General features: G+C 40.0%; 2 protein-coding genes across 10 annotated transcripts in view; one reads left to right on the plus strand and one right to left on the minus strand.

The window, feature by feature from the left end:
- Window positions 1-16,925, minus strand: part of CHD1L (chromodomain helicase DNA binding protein 1 like) — a 160,766-nt gene that overhangs the window by 84,805 nt on the left and 59,036 nt on the right. The gene's annotated exons all lie outside the window — the stretch shown is intronic.
- Window positions 1-16,925, plus strand: part of FMO5 (flavin containing monooxygenase 5) — a 35,976-nt gene that overhangs the window by 12,999 nt on the left and 6,052 nt on the right. For all 4 annotated transcript variants that reach the window (XM_005653075.3, XM_001928594.4, XM_005653074.3 and 1 more), the window contains exons 4-7: window positions 478-640; window positions 1,693-1,835; window positions 4,424-4,623; window positions 10,002-10,354. In XM_005653075.3, the coding sequence (XP_005653132.1) occupies window positions 478-640; window positions 1,693-1,835; window positions 4,424-4,623; window positions 10,002-10,354 (859 nt within the window). The remainder of the gene's footprint in view (window positions 1-477; window positions 641-1,692; window positions 1,836-4,423; window positions 4,624-10,001; window positions 10,355-16,925) is intronic.

The following is a 16,925-nucleotide window of genomic DNA, read 5'->3' on the forward strand; positions in this document are numbered from 1 at the left end:
GAAGGAGAGCCCTATAGCTCAATCACAAGTTTAAGGCTAAACAGTGAGAACAGGACTTGAGGTAAGAAGACATTAGAGGGTCTCAGGATGTCTGGGATGTAGGGAGGACTAGGCATTTGGTACAAGGAGTGTCTTAGAAACACAAGAGAAGCCCAGACTTTATTCAAGTATCATATTGCTTTACAGTATGATCCAAGAGAAGGAGTAACTGGCACTTTCCAGAAGCAGAAGACAGTGCGACATTAGCCTGCCCACCCGGTTTAATTTAGCTTGCCTTATGAATGTTTTCTCCCTCTGACCATAGACCCAAACAAAAAAGTTCTTATTTGTGGAGTATGAAAATCAAGTATCCCTGCATGAGCCCTATTATGTGGCATCAGCCCTTTGCAGAACCCTCTGCAAGGAGTCACGTCAGGGAAGATGGCCACTGTATAGACTGTAGTTATAGGCCCCTGTGGCTACCCCTTTTCTTTTTAGACTACTGTGTGCAGTGTGAAGAAGCAGCCTGATTTCTCCACTTCAGGCCAGTGGGAGGTGGTCACGGAATTTGAAGGGGAAAAGGAGGTGAACATCTTTGATGGAGTTATGGTTTGCACTGGCCATCACACCAATGCTCACTTACCCTTGGAAAGCTTCCCTGGTAAGTGGCCTATCAGGAAGGAAGACCCTTGAGCCTTGCCTGTGACCTGATCCCAAGGAATGGGGGGATTGTGGTCTGAACGGTTCCTACCTTGTGATGAAATAAGGCTTATCCTAATTCTGCACATTCCCCTGAAAGATGCTAGGGTAACTTGTATTATTGCTATTTGGGAGGTAGAGATAATGGGAATCTGGGAGACTGGAGGAAAAGAGAAAGGTCTGTAGTGAGTCTCACAATGACTGTAGTTTTCTTAAGGATCAAAAGAAAGAAGGTGGGTGCGCTTTAGGTTGAATGAGGGCTTTTTTTTTTTTGGCAATCAAGGAAACAAACAGGAATATTGAGTTTTGAAGGAAGAAAGAAAGAAAGCTTGAAGAAAGAGTTTACCATCTTTGGCTTGGATTTTCACCTTGAGGGGAGAAAAAGCACTCCATGCATACTCTAGAGTATATAAAAACATATATTCTCCAACTGACATAGAAGTAGATATTTATAGAAGATGAAAGGGGGGAAAGGGGGGGTGGGGGATAGGCAAAACAGGTGAAGGGAAGTAAGAGATACAAACTACCAGTTATAAATAAACAAGTCACGGGGAGGTAATGCACAGCACAAGGAATCTAATCAAAATATAACAACTTTGTGTGTTGCATAATCTATAAAAATATCAAATTACTATGTTGTACATCGGAAACAGATACAATACTATCAGTTATCTACACTTCAATTAAAAACATGAAGAGAATGAAAAGACTAAGAGAATGGAGGTTTCCTGAAGCAGTTTGGATTTGTGAGTCCACAAGTCCAAACTACAAACAGATCCTGAATTAAGCAGACTACTTAGGATAAGGAAATCAGAAGGTTCTGCTCTGAGGCTGTGGAAAAGGAAACAGGCAAAAATATTCAGAAAGCCACGCATGCACCTGAGTGAGTGAAGGGAGAATGTATGGAGACTATGTACATAAACTCTACCCACTGCCAACAAAAATAATAAAGAATGATTTAACAAATGATACAGGTAAACCATCCCCCTATAATTATTTTCTCTTCTCTTGCAGGAATTGAAAAGTTCAAAGGACAATACTTCCATAGTCGAGACTATAAGACTCCAGAGAGTTTCACTGGAAAGAGAGTCATTATAATTGGCATTGGGAATTCTGGAGGGGACCTGGCTGTGGAAATTAGCCACACAGCCAAGCAGGTTTGAATTAGTAAATTATCTACTTTACTTCACCAAGGAAGCTGTGGGTGGACCCAAGGCAGTGTATAGATACCTGCCCATAGCACATCCGTGCCGGCAGCCAATGTAGGGCTTGGTTTCATTGCCTCAGTTGGCAGCATTATGACAGATGATAGGATGGAGCCAAGGTTACAAGTTGGATTCCCATCATTCTTTTGGCCTCACACTAAGGCATTCGGTCACGAACACAGTACTCATCATCTCACTCAGCTCTCTCTCCAGAGTGTGACTCTGGCTTTGCAGAAGACCAAGTGATTGCTAGGAGAGCTTGTTAAAATGCCTCCTTCAGAGTGTAGATCATCTGTTGCCAGTAGAAATACTGTGATCTCATCTGAAGGAAGGCATACTGGGTCATTGAAAGCTTTTCATTCAGAGGATGGTGGGGGAATTTTCCTCTTTACTCCCCAAATGGAAATAAGAAGCAGTCTTATGCTTCCAAAGAAACATGGACATCAGTATGACAAGCATCCACATTGTAGCACATGCGAGCCGCTCTCCCCATCCTTCGCATACAGTTAGGTAACACAGAATGACATTTGCTCAAAAGCAGTTTCTATGACCTTGAGGGTTTTTGGGTCGTTTTGGGTTCTGTATCATAAACTTTGAACTGGGCAGAAAGTGTCTTCATTACAAATTCCTAGAAAAAGATATCATTGATATGTTTTGTTATTCATGTCTTTATTGAATCATAATTTTATTGGCAACAGGTAATGCCTGGTTGTGCTTCAGTAACTTGAAGCTGTACTTCTTCACACTTTTGCTTTATGTAAGTTTAATGCCGCAAATTTGTTAAATGACCTTTACCCAGAAACTCCATTCAGTAACATTCTCAGTACTATCCTCATCTGTCAACACCAAACTGATTTCATATGTTACCCCACAAATTAATTCCACAAGCATTTATTAGGAACTAGGTATAGACAAGAACGGGTAAAAATGTGTGTGGTTGTTAGGATAAAAGAATGAATAAGGTATGTGGTGGGACCCAAGGCAGGAGGTTTCTTTAATATCACTGGCTTGTTAAATGGCAGTTATAGAGGAGCTGGGCCTTACAAGCAATGAAGAATCATGGATTCCCAAAGAACAAAGCAGAGAGACTGGGTGGATATAAGGCGACTGGGTCTGAGAAAGCCTTGTGATGTATGTATTATTCTCACTATTTTATTTTATTTTATTTTTATTTTATTTACATGTGTACAACCATCATCACAATCCAATTTTAGGACATTTCCATCCCAGACACTCAGTCCACCCCTCCCTCCCCACCACCCGTTCCATATGATAACCATAAGTTTTTAAAGTCTGTGAGTCTGTTTCTGTTCTGCAAATAGGTTCATCCGTATCCTCTATGTCACTATTTTATTCACAGAGAACTTTTTCATTGAGTCTCTGAGCATTTACATTAATCATATACCTATGTAACAAAAGTTATATAGACTGCCCACGAAAACATTTGTTCCCAAGGTCATTTTTGCTATTTCAACCTCAAGCAAGTTATTCATCTTTTCCATGACTCTAATGCATAAAATGAACAGAAAAATACCTGCCTCAAGAGGTAGTTGTATTGATTATGTAAAAATATAGATAAAGGAACTAGTACAGTGACTTAAGGTGAAAATTCTCAATAATAGAAGTGATGATGATGATGATGTGTTGGAGACTAAAAGTTGAGTATGCTGTACCTCCCACCTTGGAGAAAACACATTTGGAAAGACAAAAAACAAGAATGCATAGTGTTAAATATCAATAGAAATGATAAATATCTTTGGGGTTTTTTTGTTATTTTTTGTCTTTTAGGGCCAAACCTATGGCATATGAAGGTTCCTAAGCTAGGGGTCAAATCAGAGCCATAGCCTCTGGCCTATACCACAGCCACAGCAATGCCATCCGAGCCACATCCAAGTGACCTACACTGCTTATTGTAGCAAGCCAGATCCTTTAACCCACAGAGCAAGGCCAGGGATTGAACCCGCATTGTCATGCATACTAGTCAGGTTCTTAACCTGCTGAGCAACAACGGGAATTCCAGATACATACAAGGTTTTGTAATAATGCAAACAGTGTCAAAGGCAAAAAAAAAGCCTGAGCGTTTTGGATTAACTGACCTCCAGTTGCTTTCACTTTACTGTTCCATGATTTTCAGTGGGTTGGACAGGTGATAAGTGCTATGGAAGTTCAGATGATGGAGAATTATCAGCCAGAATGGTCAGTGGTGTCTTCATGGAGGAGGCAGACTTGATCTGGATCTTAAAAATGAATGGACTTTGGAGAATTAAGGGGATAGGGGCTTTTCAGGGAGGCATAATGACATTCAAAAGAAATGCAGTGGAGACTCAGAGCAAGATAAATTCTTGTGAATACACTAATTTCATTGTAAGCTTAGTGTTTGAGAAGAAAATGTCAGGGAATTAGGGGAAAAAAAAAAGATTGGCAGAGAGTAAAAAGCCAAATTAATGAGTTCGAACTGCATCTTGAAGAAAATGGTGTCCTGTTTAAGGATTATGAATCAGAGAATGGCAAAAACAAACAATTTTTTTCCCATGCCCCAGGTTTTCCTCAGCACCAGAAGAGGGGCTTGGATCCTCAATCGTGTAGGAGACTACGGATATCCTATTGATGTGTTGCTTTCTTCTCGATTTTATCATTTTATGAAGAATATCTGTGGTCAATCAATATCAAATATATCTTTGGAGAGACAGCTGAATAAAAGGTTCGACCATGAAATGTTTGGCCTGAAGCCTAAACACAGGTATGTTCCCAGGATGGGAGGTGGCCAGTAATGGTCGAGGCAGAGTAAGGACAGTAGCAACCTCTACCTGTACATTAAGTAAATCCACAGAATCTGAGATCAGATTTCTACCTGTCCCCAAGAAGTCCAGGTTCTACTGGTCTGTAATTTTCAGTCTATAAATCTCCTTCACATTAACCATTTTATCATTTCCCCAGATACCAGTTCCTTTTACAGAATGTCCAATAACAGCAGCAAAATGTTAGTAGGGAGCAAACACTAATATTTTTCATTCATTCATTCGTTCATTCATCCAACAAACACTGAGCATCTGTTATGAACCAAGCATTATCGTGGCATGAGAATACAGACTAAAGACCTAATAGTAATATTGATGCAAATAATACCACCTTACCTTTTTGAGGACTTAATATAAGACAAGCACAGTGCTAAAGGAGTTACATGCATTATCTCTTTTGATCCCCATAATAGCCCCATAGGTGGCTACTATTTTTATTTCTATTTTGCGAATATAAAAATTGACACTTAGAGGAGTTCCCGCTGTGGTACAATGGGATTGGCAGAGTCTCTGGAGCACTGGGACACAGGTTCCATCCCTGGCCTGGCACAGTGGGTTAAAGGATCCAGCGTCACAGCTGCAGCTTGGATCTGACCTTGGCTGGGGAAATCCATAAGCTGAGGGGAAGGGAATAAAAAATTGACTCTTAGAGAAACTTATTTGTCTGAGATCACACAAGTAATAAACGATAGACTCAAGAATTGGACTTTACATTAAATACTCTAACAAGAAGAGAGAGCATAATATGATAAAGAAATGCATAGAGGACTCTAAGAGTATGAAGGATGGGGTCCTCACACAGCCAAGAAGGTAGGCGGTGATAGCTTTTCCAGAGGCTGAATTTAAGTGGTTTTGTCCCCCTCCAACTTCTAACGGTTTTAAAGTTTAGATTTACTCACTCTAAAATAGTAAATACAAGAGTTCCCTGGTAGGCTAGTGGGTTAAGGATCTGGCATTGTCATTGCTGTGGTGTGGGTTAAATCCCTGGCCCAAGAAGTCCTGCATGTCATGGGTGCTGCCAAAAATAAATACATAAATGAAATGAAATAGTAAATACAATGAGCACTCTCATATCTACTTTACTTAGATTCACCTATTTTTTTGGCCATATCCATGACATGCAGAAGTTGCCTGGCCAGGGACCAAACCAAAGCCACAGCAGTGACAAAGCCAGGTCCTTAACCTGTTAGGCTGCTAAGGAGCTCCTAGATTCACCTGTTACTAACAGTTTATTACATTTGCTTTCCCTCTCTCCCCCTCTCTGGAGATAGATAGATCCATACACACATAGCGTCCATATACACATACATGCATTCATGCATATTTTTTCTGAACCATTTGAGAATAAGTTGTGGTCAACAAATCACTTTGTTCTACACTCCTTAGCATATATTGTCTAAGAAAAAGGGCATTCTTCTACATAAACCTAATACAATTATCACACTTGGTAAATTTAACCTTGATAAAATAGCATTATCTAGTATACTGCATCTTAAAATTTCCCTAATTGTTGCAATTATATTTGTAGGCTTTTTATTTTTAAATTCAGGACCCTGTCAGATATTTCACTGTTGCATTTAGTTTTCATATCTCTTTAACCACATAATCTGAAATAATGCTCCATTTTTTTGACAGAGACTTTTTTTAAGGAATTGAAGCCATTTTTTTGGTAGAAAGTCTCTAAATTTGGACTTGCACAGTTGTTCTGCCTTTATTCTATTTAGGTTAAACATTGTGGTGCAAATGCTCATAGGTTATGTTGTGCCTTCTTGGTGGATCACATCAGGAGCCATATGATAGCAGTTTATGGCATATTAATGATGTTAAATTTAATCACTTGGATTAGGTGGTACCTCCCAGGTTTCTCGTTTGTAAAGATATTTTTTCCTTTGAAATTAATCAGTGGGGGTGACACTTAGGGAGTGTGTTCCCCAACAACCTTTCAGCCATTTATTTCACCCAATTTATGGAAACTATAGCATCCTTAACTTTGGTGATCACAAAATAAAGTGAGGCTTCAGGGAACAATTGGAGATAGTCAAACAAGTAGGGTAAGAAAGTAGCATTCTAATTATAAACACAGGGTCTTGGAATAGCAAAAAAAAATACAATCTGCTCTGAGATGGGCACACAGTTTGGTTTGGCTGGACTATAAACAGAGATGGAAGAGTGACTGAGTACATGGAAGAGTGACTGAGTACATCTCCAGGATCATTGGGCAGGTACATGAAAACCTTTGCATGGTATGGTAAATCAAAAGCTTAGAATGAAGACAGTCCAGAGCCACTGAAAGATTTTAAGCAAGTGATTTTATGACATAATAATAAATGGATTTTGGACAATCACTCCAAAACTGCTGTATAAGATTGACCGAAGGGAGATGGAGCAGGAGGCCCTAAAGCCAATTGTAATGGTCCAGGTGAAGTAGAGAATAAATAAAACTATTCTGGGGATGTTAAGAGGAAAAGGATGGCCTTGGTGACCATAGGTAAGACCCACAATTTTGTGGCTAGAGCAACAGTGTGGATGGTGGTACTCTTGAGGAAAAGAAGTTTGGGGAGAAAGATGAAATGATGAGGTTGGAATGAGAGCAGAATCTGTACCTAAAGCTTTGAGTCAAAGCATTACTAAATGCTGCAAACCAGTAATTATTTAAACATATCATGTTCCTGAGAATAGACCAGCTCTGTCTGAACAAGATAGGCTGAGGATTCTCAGAGCCTTCAACACAGGATCCAAGGACTCAGATTGCTTTTTAGAAAGGTCTAAGACTCCACAAATATGCCTTTTTTTTTGGTCCCCCTTATGCTATGTTATTTCTAGGAGACACTATTTACCATGCCCAGAGGATCCCAAGGGACTTCACAGAAAACCATTTTGATATAAATCCTAAAGTCCTAGGCTTCATGACCTTGAGCAAGCCACTTAACTTCTTTAGGCCTTAGTTTCCTCATCTGTAAAACCTGGGTAATGAGACCTGTCTTGTCTCCTTTGCTTGGTTTGTGCGAGATTAAAATAAGTTAATGTATGCAAAATCAATTTATAACTATAATTACTATAACTATGTAATTTATTTTTATTTCTTATTTATTTATTTTTTGTCTTTTTGCCTTTTTTTAGGTCCACTCCTGCGGCATATGGAGGTTCCCAGGCAAGGGGTCGAATCAGAGCTGTAGCTGCTGGCCTATGCCACAGCCACAGCAACACAGGATCCAAGCGGCATCTGCAACCTACACCACAGCTCATGGCAATGCCAGATCCTTAACCCACTGAGCAAGGCCAGGGATCCAACCGGCAACCTCATGGTTCCTAGTCGGATTCATTAACCACTGACCCGTGATGGGAACTCTGATATAACTATGTAATTTATTATATAGTTTGGAAAATGATAGTCTGAGTCTTGTTCTTGGGCCTCTGAACTTGAAATGAGACTCAACTGAATGCTGATTGTCCGGTTCTGCAGACTTCTTTTGTTTTTTTAATTTTTAAAATTTTATTATTATTAAAGTATAGTTGATATACAGTGTTTCCTCAAGTTCTGTTGTACAACTAAGTGACCCAATCACACACATTTCCCTGTGCTGAACAGTAGGATCCCATTGCCCATCCATTCCAAATATAACAGTTTGCATCCCCGAAACCCCCGAAATGCCCATCCATCCTACTCCCTCCTCTTCCCCCTACCCAAACCCTAAGTCTACTCTTCTTGGCCATGATCTGTTTCTGTTTTTTGTTTGCTTGCTTGTTTGTTATTTTTAGATAGGATCATCTGTTCCATAGTTTAGATTCCACAAATAAGTGATATCATATGGTATTTGTCTTTTTCTTTCTGGCTTACTTCACTTAGTATGAGAGTCTCTAGATCCATCCATGTTCCTGCAAATGGCATTAGTTTGTATTTTTATGGCTGAGTAACATTGTATATATGTACCACATCTTCTTAATCCATTCATCTGTCAATGGACATTTAGGTTTTTACATGTCTTGGCTATTGTTAATAGTGCTGCTATGAACTTGGAGGTGCATGTGTCTTTTTCAGTGAAAGTATTGTCTGGATATATGCCCAGCAGTGAAACTGCTGGGTCATACGGTAGTTCTATATTTAGTTTCCTGAGGTGCCTCCATACTGTTTTCCATAGTGGTTGTACCAATTTACATTCCCAGCAACAGTAGAGAAGGGTACATTTTTCTCCACGCCCTCTGCAGCATTTGTTATTTGTTGACTTGTTAATGATGGTCATTCTGACTGGTGTGAGGTGGTACCTCATTGTAGTCTTGTGCATTTCTCTAATAATTAATGATATTGAACATTTTTTCATATGTCTGTTGGCCATCCATATGTCGTCTTTGGAGAAATGTCTATTTAGATCTTCTGCCCATTTTTCAATTGGGTTATTTGTTTTTTTTGTTGTTGAGCTGCATAAGTTGTTTGTATATTTTGGAGATTAGGCCCTTGTCTGTTACATTGTTGGCAAAGATTTTCTCCCATTCTGTGGGTCGTCTTTTCATTTTTTTTAAAATGGTTTCCTTTGCTGTACAAAAGCTTTTGAGTTTGATTAGGTCCAATTGGTTTATTTGTGTCTTTATTGTCATTATTCTAGGAAGTAGATCAAACAAGATGTTGCTGTGATTTATGTCAAAGAGCATTCTACCTATGTTTTATAGTGGCCGGCCTTATATTTAGGTTGAAGACCTCTTGATACATGGATAGAACTACTGGACACTGGCCTTATCATATCACTGAGAATATTGCTATTCCTTGAGAAACCATATACCTACTCTTTAAATAAAACTATTCTTCCTGGAGTCCCTGTTGTGGCTCAGTGGAAACGAACCTGACTAGCATCCATGAGGACACAGGTTCGATTCCTGGCCTTGCTCAGTGCGTTAAGGATCCGGCATTGCCGTGAGCTGTGGTGTAGGTTGAAGATGCAGCTTGGACCTGGTGTTGCTGTGGCTGTGGTGTAGGCTGGCAGATACAGCTCTGATTTTTTTTTTTTTTTACCCCTAGCCTGGGAACCTCCATATGCCACAGGTGCGGCCCTAAATGACAAAAAACAAAACAAAACAAAACAAAACAAATTCTTCCTTCACTTCTCCAACACCTTCCCTTTTATTGCCATCAAGGTGCAACTTCTACTCAGAGATCCCTTATCTGTATCAAGCTGGTGTACATTAGACCTTTCCCAGTTTCATGAGTAGACCAAAACGAAGACCATTGGCATATTGTTTAACCACTTCAATCGAAGTAGAATTTTACATACATGGTAATGCTCTCTCTCTCTCCCCCCCCCCCCGCCTTTTTTATCATCATTCACAGAGCTCTAAGTCAGCATCCTACCGTAAATGATGATCTACCAAACCGTATAATTTCAGGCCTGGTGAAGGTGAAAGCAAATGTGAAGGAATTCACAGAGACAGCTGCCATATTTGAGGATGGCTCCAGGGAGGATGACATTGATGCTGTTATCTTTGCTACAGGCTATAGCTTTGACTTTCCTTTTCTTGAGGATTGTGTCAAAGTGGTCAAAAATAAGATATCCCTGTATAAAATGGTCTTCCCTCCTAACCTAGAAAAGCCTACTCTTGCAATCATTGGCTTGATCCAGCCCTTAGGTGCCATTATGCCCATTTCAGAGCTCCAAGGACGCTGGGCCACTCAAGTATTTAAAGGTAAGTAACCATGCAAGCTGATTACCTAATTCCTTAGTGGTATATTGAACTGTTTATGTTTCTGCTTATAAATAGCTGAGACAGTATGTATGATGGTAACACTGCCTGGCACAAAATTAATGCTCAAAAATTAATTTTTGAGTGATATAAAGTAGTAATTTATAACCATGGACATATAGTGGAATCTCATGAGAATATTTCCCACAAGGCATGCTTTGACTGGTGGTTATTTAATAAGTTCAGGGTGGAGCAGATATAAGGTTGTTGAGCAGATGTTCCCTGGAAGATTCCAATGTGCACCCAGATCAGAATCCACTCATTTAGATTTTACACAACTGGTATATATTTGTGAAACAAAAGAATTTAATCTTCTTTCATTGTAGTTAGAGAAAGTTAAATATAGAAATGCTGTGAATTGATTTCAGCCAAAAATTAAGACCTGGTTAAAGACTAGTCCAGAATGTAGAAGATTGAGAACCACTCAAATTCTCACTTTCTCCCCTTTTATTTCCTCTTTCAGAAAGATTTGGCTTGGAGAACATGAGGAAAAACTTTGGGGTTGGGGATAGTAGGCTCAATATGAATCAGCAGAATGATAGGGCTTCCAAAAAACTTAAGTGTATCTAGCGTCATTAAAAAAACTGATGTCTTGGAATTTACAATTGTTCTTCTCTAAACTGGTCACCCAGAAGTGAAACTGGAGTACATTGAAAGAAGAAAGACAAGATGGTTAAAGGATTTTAAAATGTGCTATTCAAAGTACTACTGAAGGAGCTGGAGAGGTTTTGCCTAGAGAAGATTCAGGGATATGTAAAAACTCCCTTCAGGACTTCCCATCATAGCTCAGCATGTTAAGGACCTGGCCAGTATCCATGAGGATTCGGGTTCGATCCCTCACTCAGTGGGTTAAGGATATGGCGTTGCCATGAGCTGTGGTGTACGTTGCAGACTCCTCTCAGATTCTGATTTGCTGTTGCTATGGTATAGGCCGGCAGCTGCAGCTCTGATTTGACCCCTAGCCCAGGAACTTACATATGCTGCAGGTGCAGCTCTAAGAAGAAGAAAAAAATAAATTAAAAAAATATATATAAAAGCACCCCTCAAATATATGAAGAGATGCCCCATGACAGAAGGGTTTTATTTGCTTAGTGTCACTTCAAAGGGTTGAACCAGAACCAAAGAGTAAAACTTTGAGGGTTGCACAATATCAGCTTAACATTAAAAACACACAAATTTGGTCAGGCTAGTATGGAGTAGACTCAAGTCTCAGTATAGGGAGAAATCAGATGACTTTTAAGGTTCCTTCTAACAAAGAAATTCCTTGATTCTATTGTTGTTATAATTAAATTTATTACCATTACTAATGTTTAATTAAAACTATTCAAAATTCTTTCTGAAATTACAGCTTCCTCTTCCTAGTGAATATCCTTATGGTAGCATAGGAAAAAAGAAGCAATGGTATTAGAGTTGCTAGATGAAAAACTTTTCCAAATTTCCTCAAAGTTCTATCATTTCTTAATTCCTTTTAATTTTATCCAGTAGATAATGTACTCCTTAATAACTGGATCAGCAATCAAATGGAAGTAACCCATTAAACTGGCTTAATTCCAGTCATATTAAGTGGATGTTTTAATTGGGTCAATTAAGTAAGAGGAAAGAGTTGCATTATAATAGGCCACGGCATCTGAGTATACTTTAAACAACTGAGACTCTTTTCCAGGAGTAAGTGAACTACTGAAAGGATTAAGGAAAATGAGTATTTTAAATAGTCTACATTATGGCCATGGGATTAGGGGATTTTAGGGGAAATGAGCAAATAGCCCAGTTTCCTATGCTAGCAAAACTTAGCACTTCCTCCAGCTTTCCTTCCAATACTCGGAAGGAAGAATCCCTGTAACTTTATCAAATTCATGATAGGGAAATCTGAATTTTTTGTTGTACCCATAGCCCTATTGTATACCTACCAAATTCCTGCCTTTCTCATCTCTGAATTTGGCCTTCACAGTGCCAATTTTAAGCCCCGAGAATTAGTTAGTTTCTCCCATTCTTTCACACCTGCCCAACTCAGCCTGTCCTCTTCCCTGGCCTGTTCTTTCCCTACCAAGCCCCATTTCCTCCTTGACCATCTGTTCTCTACAATTACTGTTCTCTTCTCAAGAAAATATTCCACCATTTTCTAGAACACTGAACCCACTTGCTTGCCTTGACAAAAATCTAGTTTTCTTTTATTTCTGTCTCTTTTGTACCCCTCTCAAGAGCCCTAGCAAATGTTCCACTTTCATTTAGTAACTTTCTCCCCTTCAAAACCATATGAAATTATACCATGTCTTTTTAGGGCCACACCCATGACATATGGAACTTCCTAGGCCAGGGACTGAATCCGAGCCATAGCTGTGACCTACACTGCAGCTGCAGCAATGATGGATCCTTGAACCCACTGTTCAGGGCCAGGGATGGAATCTCCACATCAATCCAAGCTGCTGCAGTTGGATTCTTGACTCACTACTCCATGGCAGAAAATCCTATACCAAGTCTTTGGGCCATAAGGAAGCATTATGTCATAGCCTGGCATTCAAGTCCCTCCAAAAATTAGTTACAGGTTGCTTTTTTTTTTTTTTTTTTTTTTGTCTTTTTGCTATTTCTTTGGGCCGCTCCCGCGGTATATGGAGGTTCCCAGGCTAGGGGTCCAATCGGAGCTGTAGCCACTGGCCTACGCCAGAGCCACAGCAACGCGGGATCCGAGCCGCCTCTGCAACCTACACCACAGCTCACGGCAACGCCGGATCATTAACCCACTGAGCAAGGGCAGGGACCAAACCCACAACCTCATGGTTTCTAGTCGGATTCATTAACTACTGCGCCACGACGGGAACTCCCAGGTTACTTTTTTAGGTCCATCTTTCACCAGTCTTTACCACAGAGCCTACTCTCTTCTAGGTATACTGAATGACTTACCTACTAAGCAGCAAACACAGAAGTACTCTTGTACCCCATGCCTTTGCTTCTGCTGTTCTTCCTGCTTGGTATACCTTTCCATTACTCCTTATTCGTGGAGAAAAAGCCCATGTTTATTTCCTCCTTCTTAGCAGTATCCTGAGAGCTCTTTAAAATAAAGGAATCAGGGAGTGCCTGTCATGGCGCAGCAGACACAAATCCGACTAGGAACCATGAGGTTGCGGGTTCGATCCCTGGGTGTCTCAGTAGGGTAAGGATCTGGCCTTGCCGTGAGCTGTGGTGTAGGTTACAGACGCGGCTCGGATCTGGTGTTGCTGTGACTGCGGTATAGACCGGCAGCTGTAGCTCCAATTAGACCCCTGGCCTGGGAACCTCCATATGCCGAGGGTGTGGCCCTAAAAAGACAAAAAAGACAAAAAAATAAATAAATAAAGGAATCATGTTTGTTTGCCTTTGTATTCCAAGACTAGACCAGTGCCTAGTACATCGGAGGTAGCAAATAAATCTCTATTCAGTGAGTGCAAGTTTAGCCTTGGAGGTTTTCTAAACTCTACAGTAAAATTTCTTATCTGAGGACCTCAGCCTATGAACCACCCTCCCAACTTCCAGTCATGCTAAAAGGCTGGACTGGACTGGAGGAGCAGAATGGTGGCTTAGCAACTCTTTTCTCATGTAATGTTATCATTATATCTAAACGTGCAGGAACAAGTCAGGATTACACAAACACAAACTGCCTTAGGCCTGAGAGCAGACTGAAAGACTGAGTACCACAGAGTTACCTTCAGGCCCACCTCTTTTGAATCTTGTCTTGGGACTCTTAGAAAATCTCTGAACTATAGTTCCTCAATGTTGGTCAACATTCTTCAGCTAACATTTACTGGTCTCTTGATATAGGCCAGACCCTCTGCTAGGTACTGGACATGCAAATATGACCACATAGAAAATTCCTATCTGTATGGAACTCAAGACAGGAAACATGGAAGACAGACAAATAAACAGATATTGAAAGTGTTCATTCATCCAGCAGATATTTACTATATCCTAAACAAGTGCCCCAGTAACAATGTTGAAGAGCTGGCTTTGGGAGGAGTAAGGAATAAGTACCCAATTCTGACTACAACTGCAAATACATAGTAAAGGAAAGTAAAAAGTTTACTAAAAGGACAAGGATATCTTGACAATAACAGAGATAAGAACAATCAGTAATACTTATGCAAAATTAGGAAAAAAGGGCAGAATAAACCAAGTTCTGAGAACTACAAGGAATTCAGAATTTTGGAAAAAAGCGTTATAGGAATTAAAGAAAATGAAGCTGGAGATGTTTAGAAAGGCCAAATCAAGACAAATCCTTAGATGCCATGCAAGAAGTCTGCATTCAATGTAGGCAATGGAGAACAACTGAAGGATTTTAAATGGAAGTCAAATCAGATTTGTAATTCAGAAAATGTGTTAGAGGGGAGTGATGTGGGAAATGGGTCAGTTATGAGCCTGTGGCAAAAGTCCAAAGACAAGATGAGGGCTTTAAACTAAGGTAAAGTAATACAAGGGAAAAAATTTTAATGAAATTTCATTGGTGAATCTGAAAGGATTTAAATGGAATGTACATTGGAGATCAGAGCAAGGAAAGAATCTGCTCAGGTTCTATGGCATTGATATAATTGGTAATATAAGAGTGGGAGCAAGATAGGAAGGAGGGAGATAAATATGGTAAAATGATGTGTCTGAATGAGAAAACAGTGCAAAAACAGTATCAATGAATTAAGAAAGAACTGCACCAGGGTACACTATACATCTTTATATATCCCTATCTAACTTACAGTGATGTTTTGTTTGGTTGGTTTTGTTTGTTTTGTTTTTTGATGAATTGGCTGCCTCTCACAAGCAAGAAATAAACCTCCATTATGTTTCTAGTTAAGTGCAAGTTATGGTTGTACTATGAGAAATAATTTGTAAATCAACTCTCAAAATGTATTTCATGAGCATCTTAAGAGACCTGTGATTACCCTCAAATGAAGCATTTCAGTGTTTCCTCATTGACTTAAGAATATACATAATAATTCTCAAGGCTAAAATGAAAAGAACACATGGCAAAACACAGAAGGTAATTTCTTGAGTCTCATATATTAAAAGCGACATACAAGGATAGTTACTAGAGTGTACCCAGAGAAGGGCAACCAAGGTGGCAGAGAATGTGAAACCTGTTATATGGAGAACTAGTTCTGTTAAAGCTTTAAGACTGATAATGACAAGACCTAAAGTTATGACAGTTGTTTTCAATGGTTCAAGACCTGTCACTGGTTAGGATTAGACTCCTTGGCTCCAGAAGACAGAGCTAAGTCCATTGATTGAAGGGAGATTCTGGGGTCAATAAAAAGAATAATATTTCAGCAAGTGGAGCAGACAAACAATTAGGTCATCTCGTTAGAAGGCAATGAGAGGAGTTCCCGTCGTGGCGCAGTGGTTAACGAATCCGACTAGGAACCATGAGGTTGCGGGTTCGGTCCCTGCCCTTGCTCAGTGGGTTAATGATCCGGCGTTGCCGTGAGCTGTGGTGTAGGTTGCAGACGTGGCTCGGATCCCGCGTTGCTGTGGCCCTGGTGTAGGCCAGCGGCTACAGCTCCAATTCGACCCCTAGCCTGGGAACCTCCATATGCCGTGGGAAGCGGCCCTTGAAAAGGCAAAAGGACAAAAAAATAAATAAATAAATAGAAGGCAATGAGATCCCCATTACCAGGGATATTTAAGGAGGAATGAGATAACACACTTGAGTGTATTTGTAGAGAGAAGGTTTCTATTAGCTAAGATTTATTGCCATTCTAAAATTCTATGTTCTAGAAGTTTATAAAGTAACACCTTAGAGTTGGATGTGGCTAAAATTTTCTACATGGCATACTGTCTGACTCTGGGCATAAAGCTGGTGTTCCCGTCATGGCTTAGTGGTTAATGGACTCCACTAGGATCCATGAAGACGTGGGTTCAATCCCTGGCCTCACTCATTGGGTTAAGGATCTGGCATTGCAGGGAGCTGTAGTGTAGGTCGCAGACGCAGCTCTGATCTGGCCTTGCTGTGGCTGTGGTGTAGGCCAGCTGCTACAGCTCCAATTTGACCCCTAGCCTGGGAACCTCTGTGGGTATGGCCATAAAAAGACAAAAAACCAAAAAGCATACAGCAAGTCGTTTAACATTTAAATTGAGAGCTGTGGAGAGTTCCCATGTTAAGGAACAGAGTGGGTTAGGTATCCTGCAGGCTAAGTATCTAGGGTTGTCACTGCAGTGATTTGGGTTCAATCCCTAGCCCAGGAATTTCTGTATACTGCAGGCTCAGCCAAAAAAAGTAGTAACTTATTAACTACCTAAATAAATAAATAAACAGTTGTTTATATGTTGATTTAAATACTCTTCTACCTTTGCCTAGCCATCTTGATGTTAAATTCTTGTTACTGGAACTGTTTATACTTTGGTGCTTAAATTAATCCATTAGGACTGGGTATTATAAGTTACCCTCAACCTTACCCCTGACTCAACAAATAAAAAAGTTGAGAAGGTAAGGTTTAGGTTCCATGGGACTTTAGCCATAAAATGGGATTGAGTTTATTTTTACTTCCTTCTCCATGTG

This window comes from Sus scrofa, chromosome 4 (assembly GCF_000003025.6).
Source record: "Sus scrofa isolate TJ Tabasco breed Duroc chromosome 4, Sscrofa11.1, whole genome shotgun sequence".
NCBI classification, from domain to species: domain Eukaryota; kingdom Metazoa; phylum Chordata; class Mammalia; order Artiodactyla; family Suidae; genus Sus; species Sus scrofa.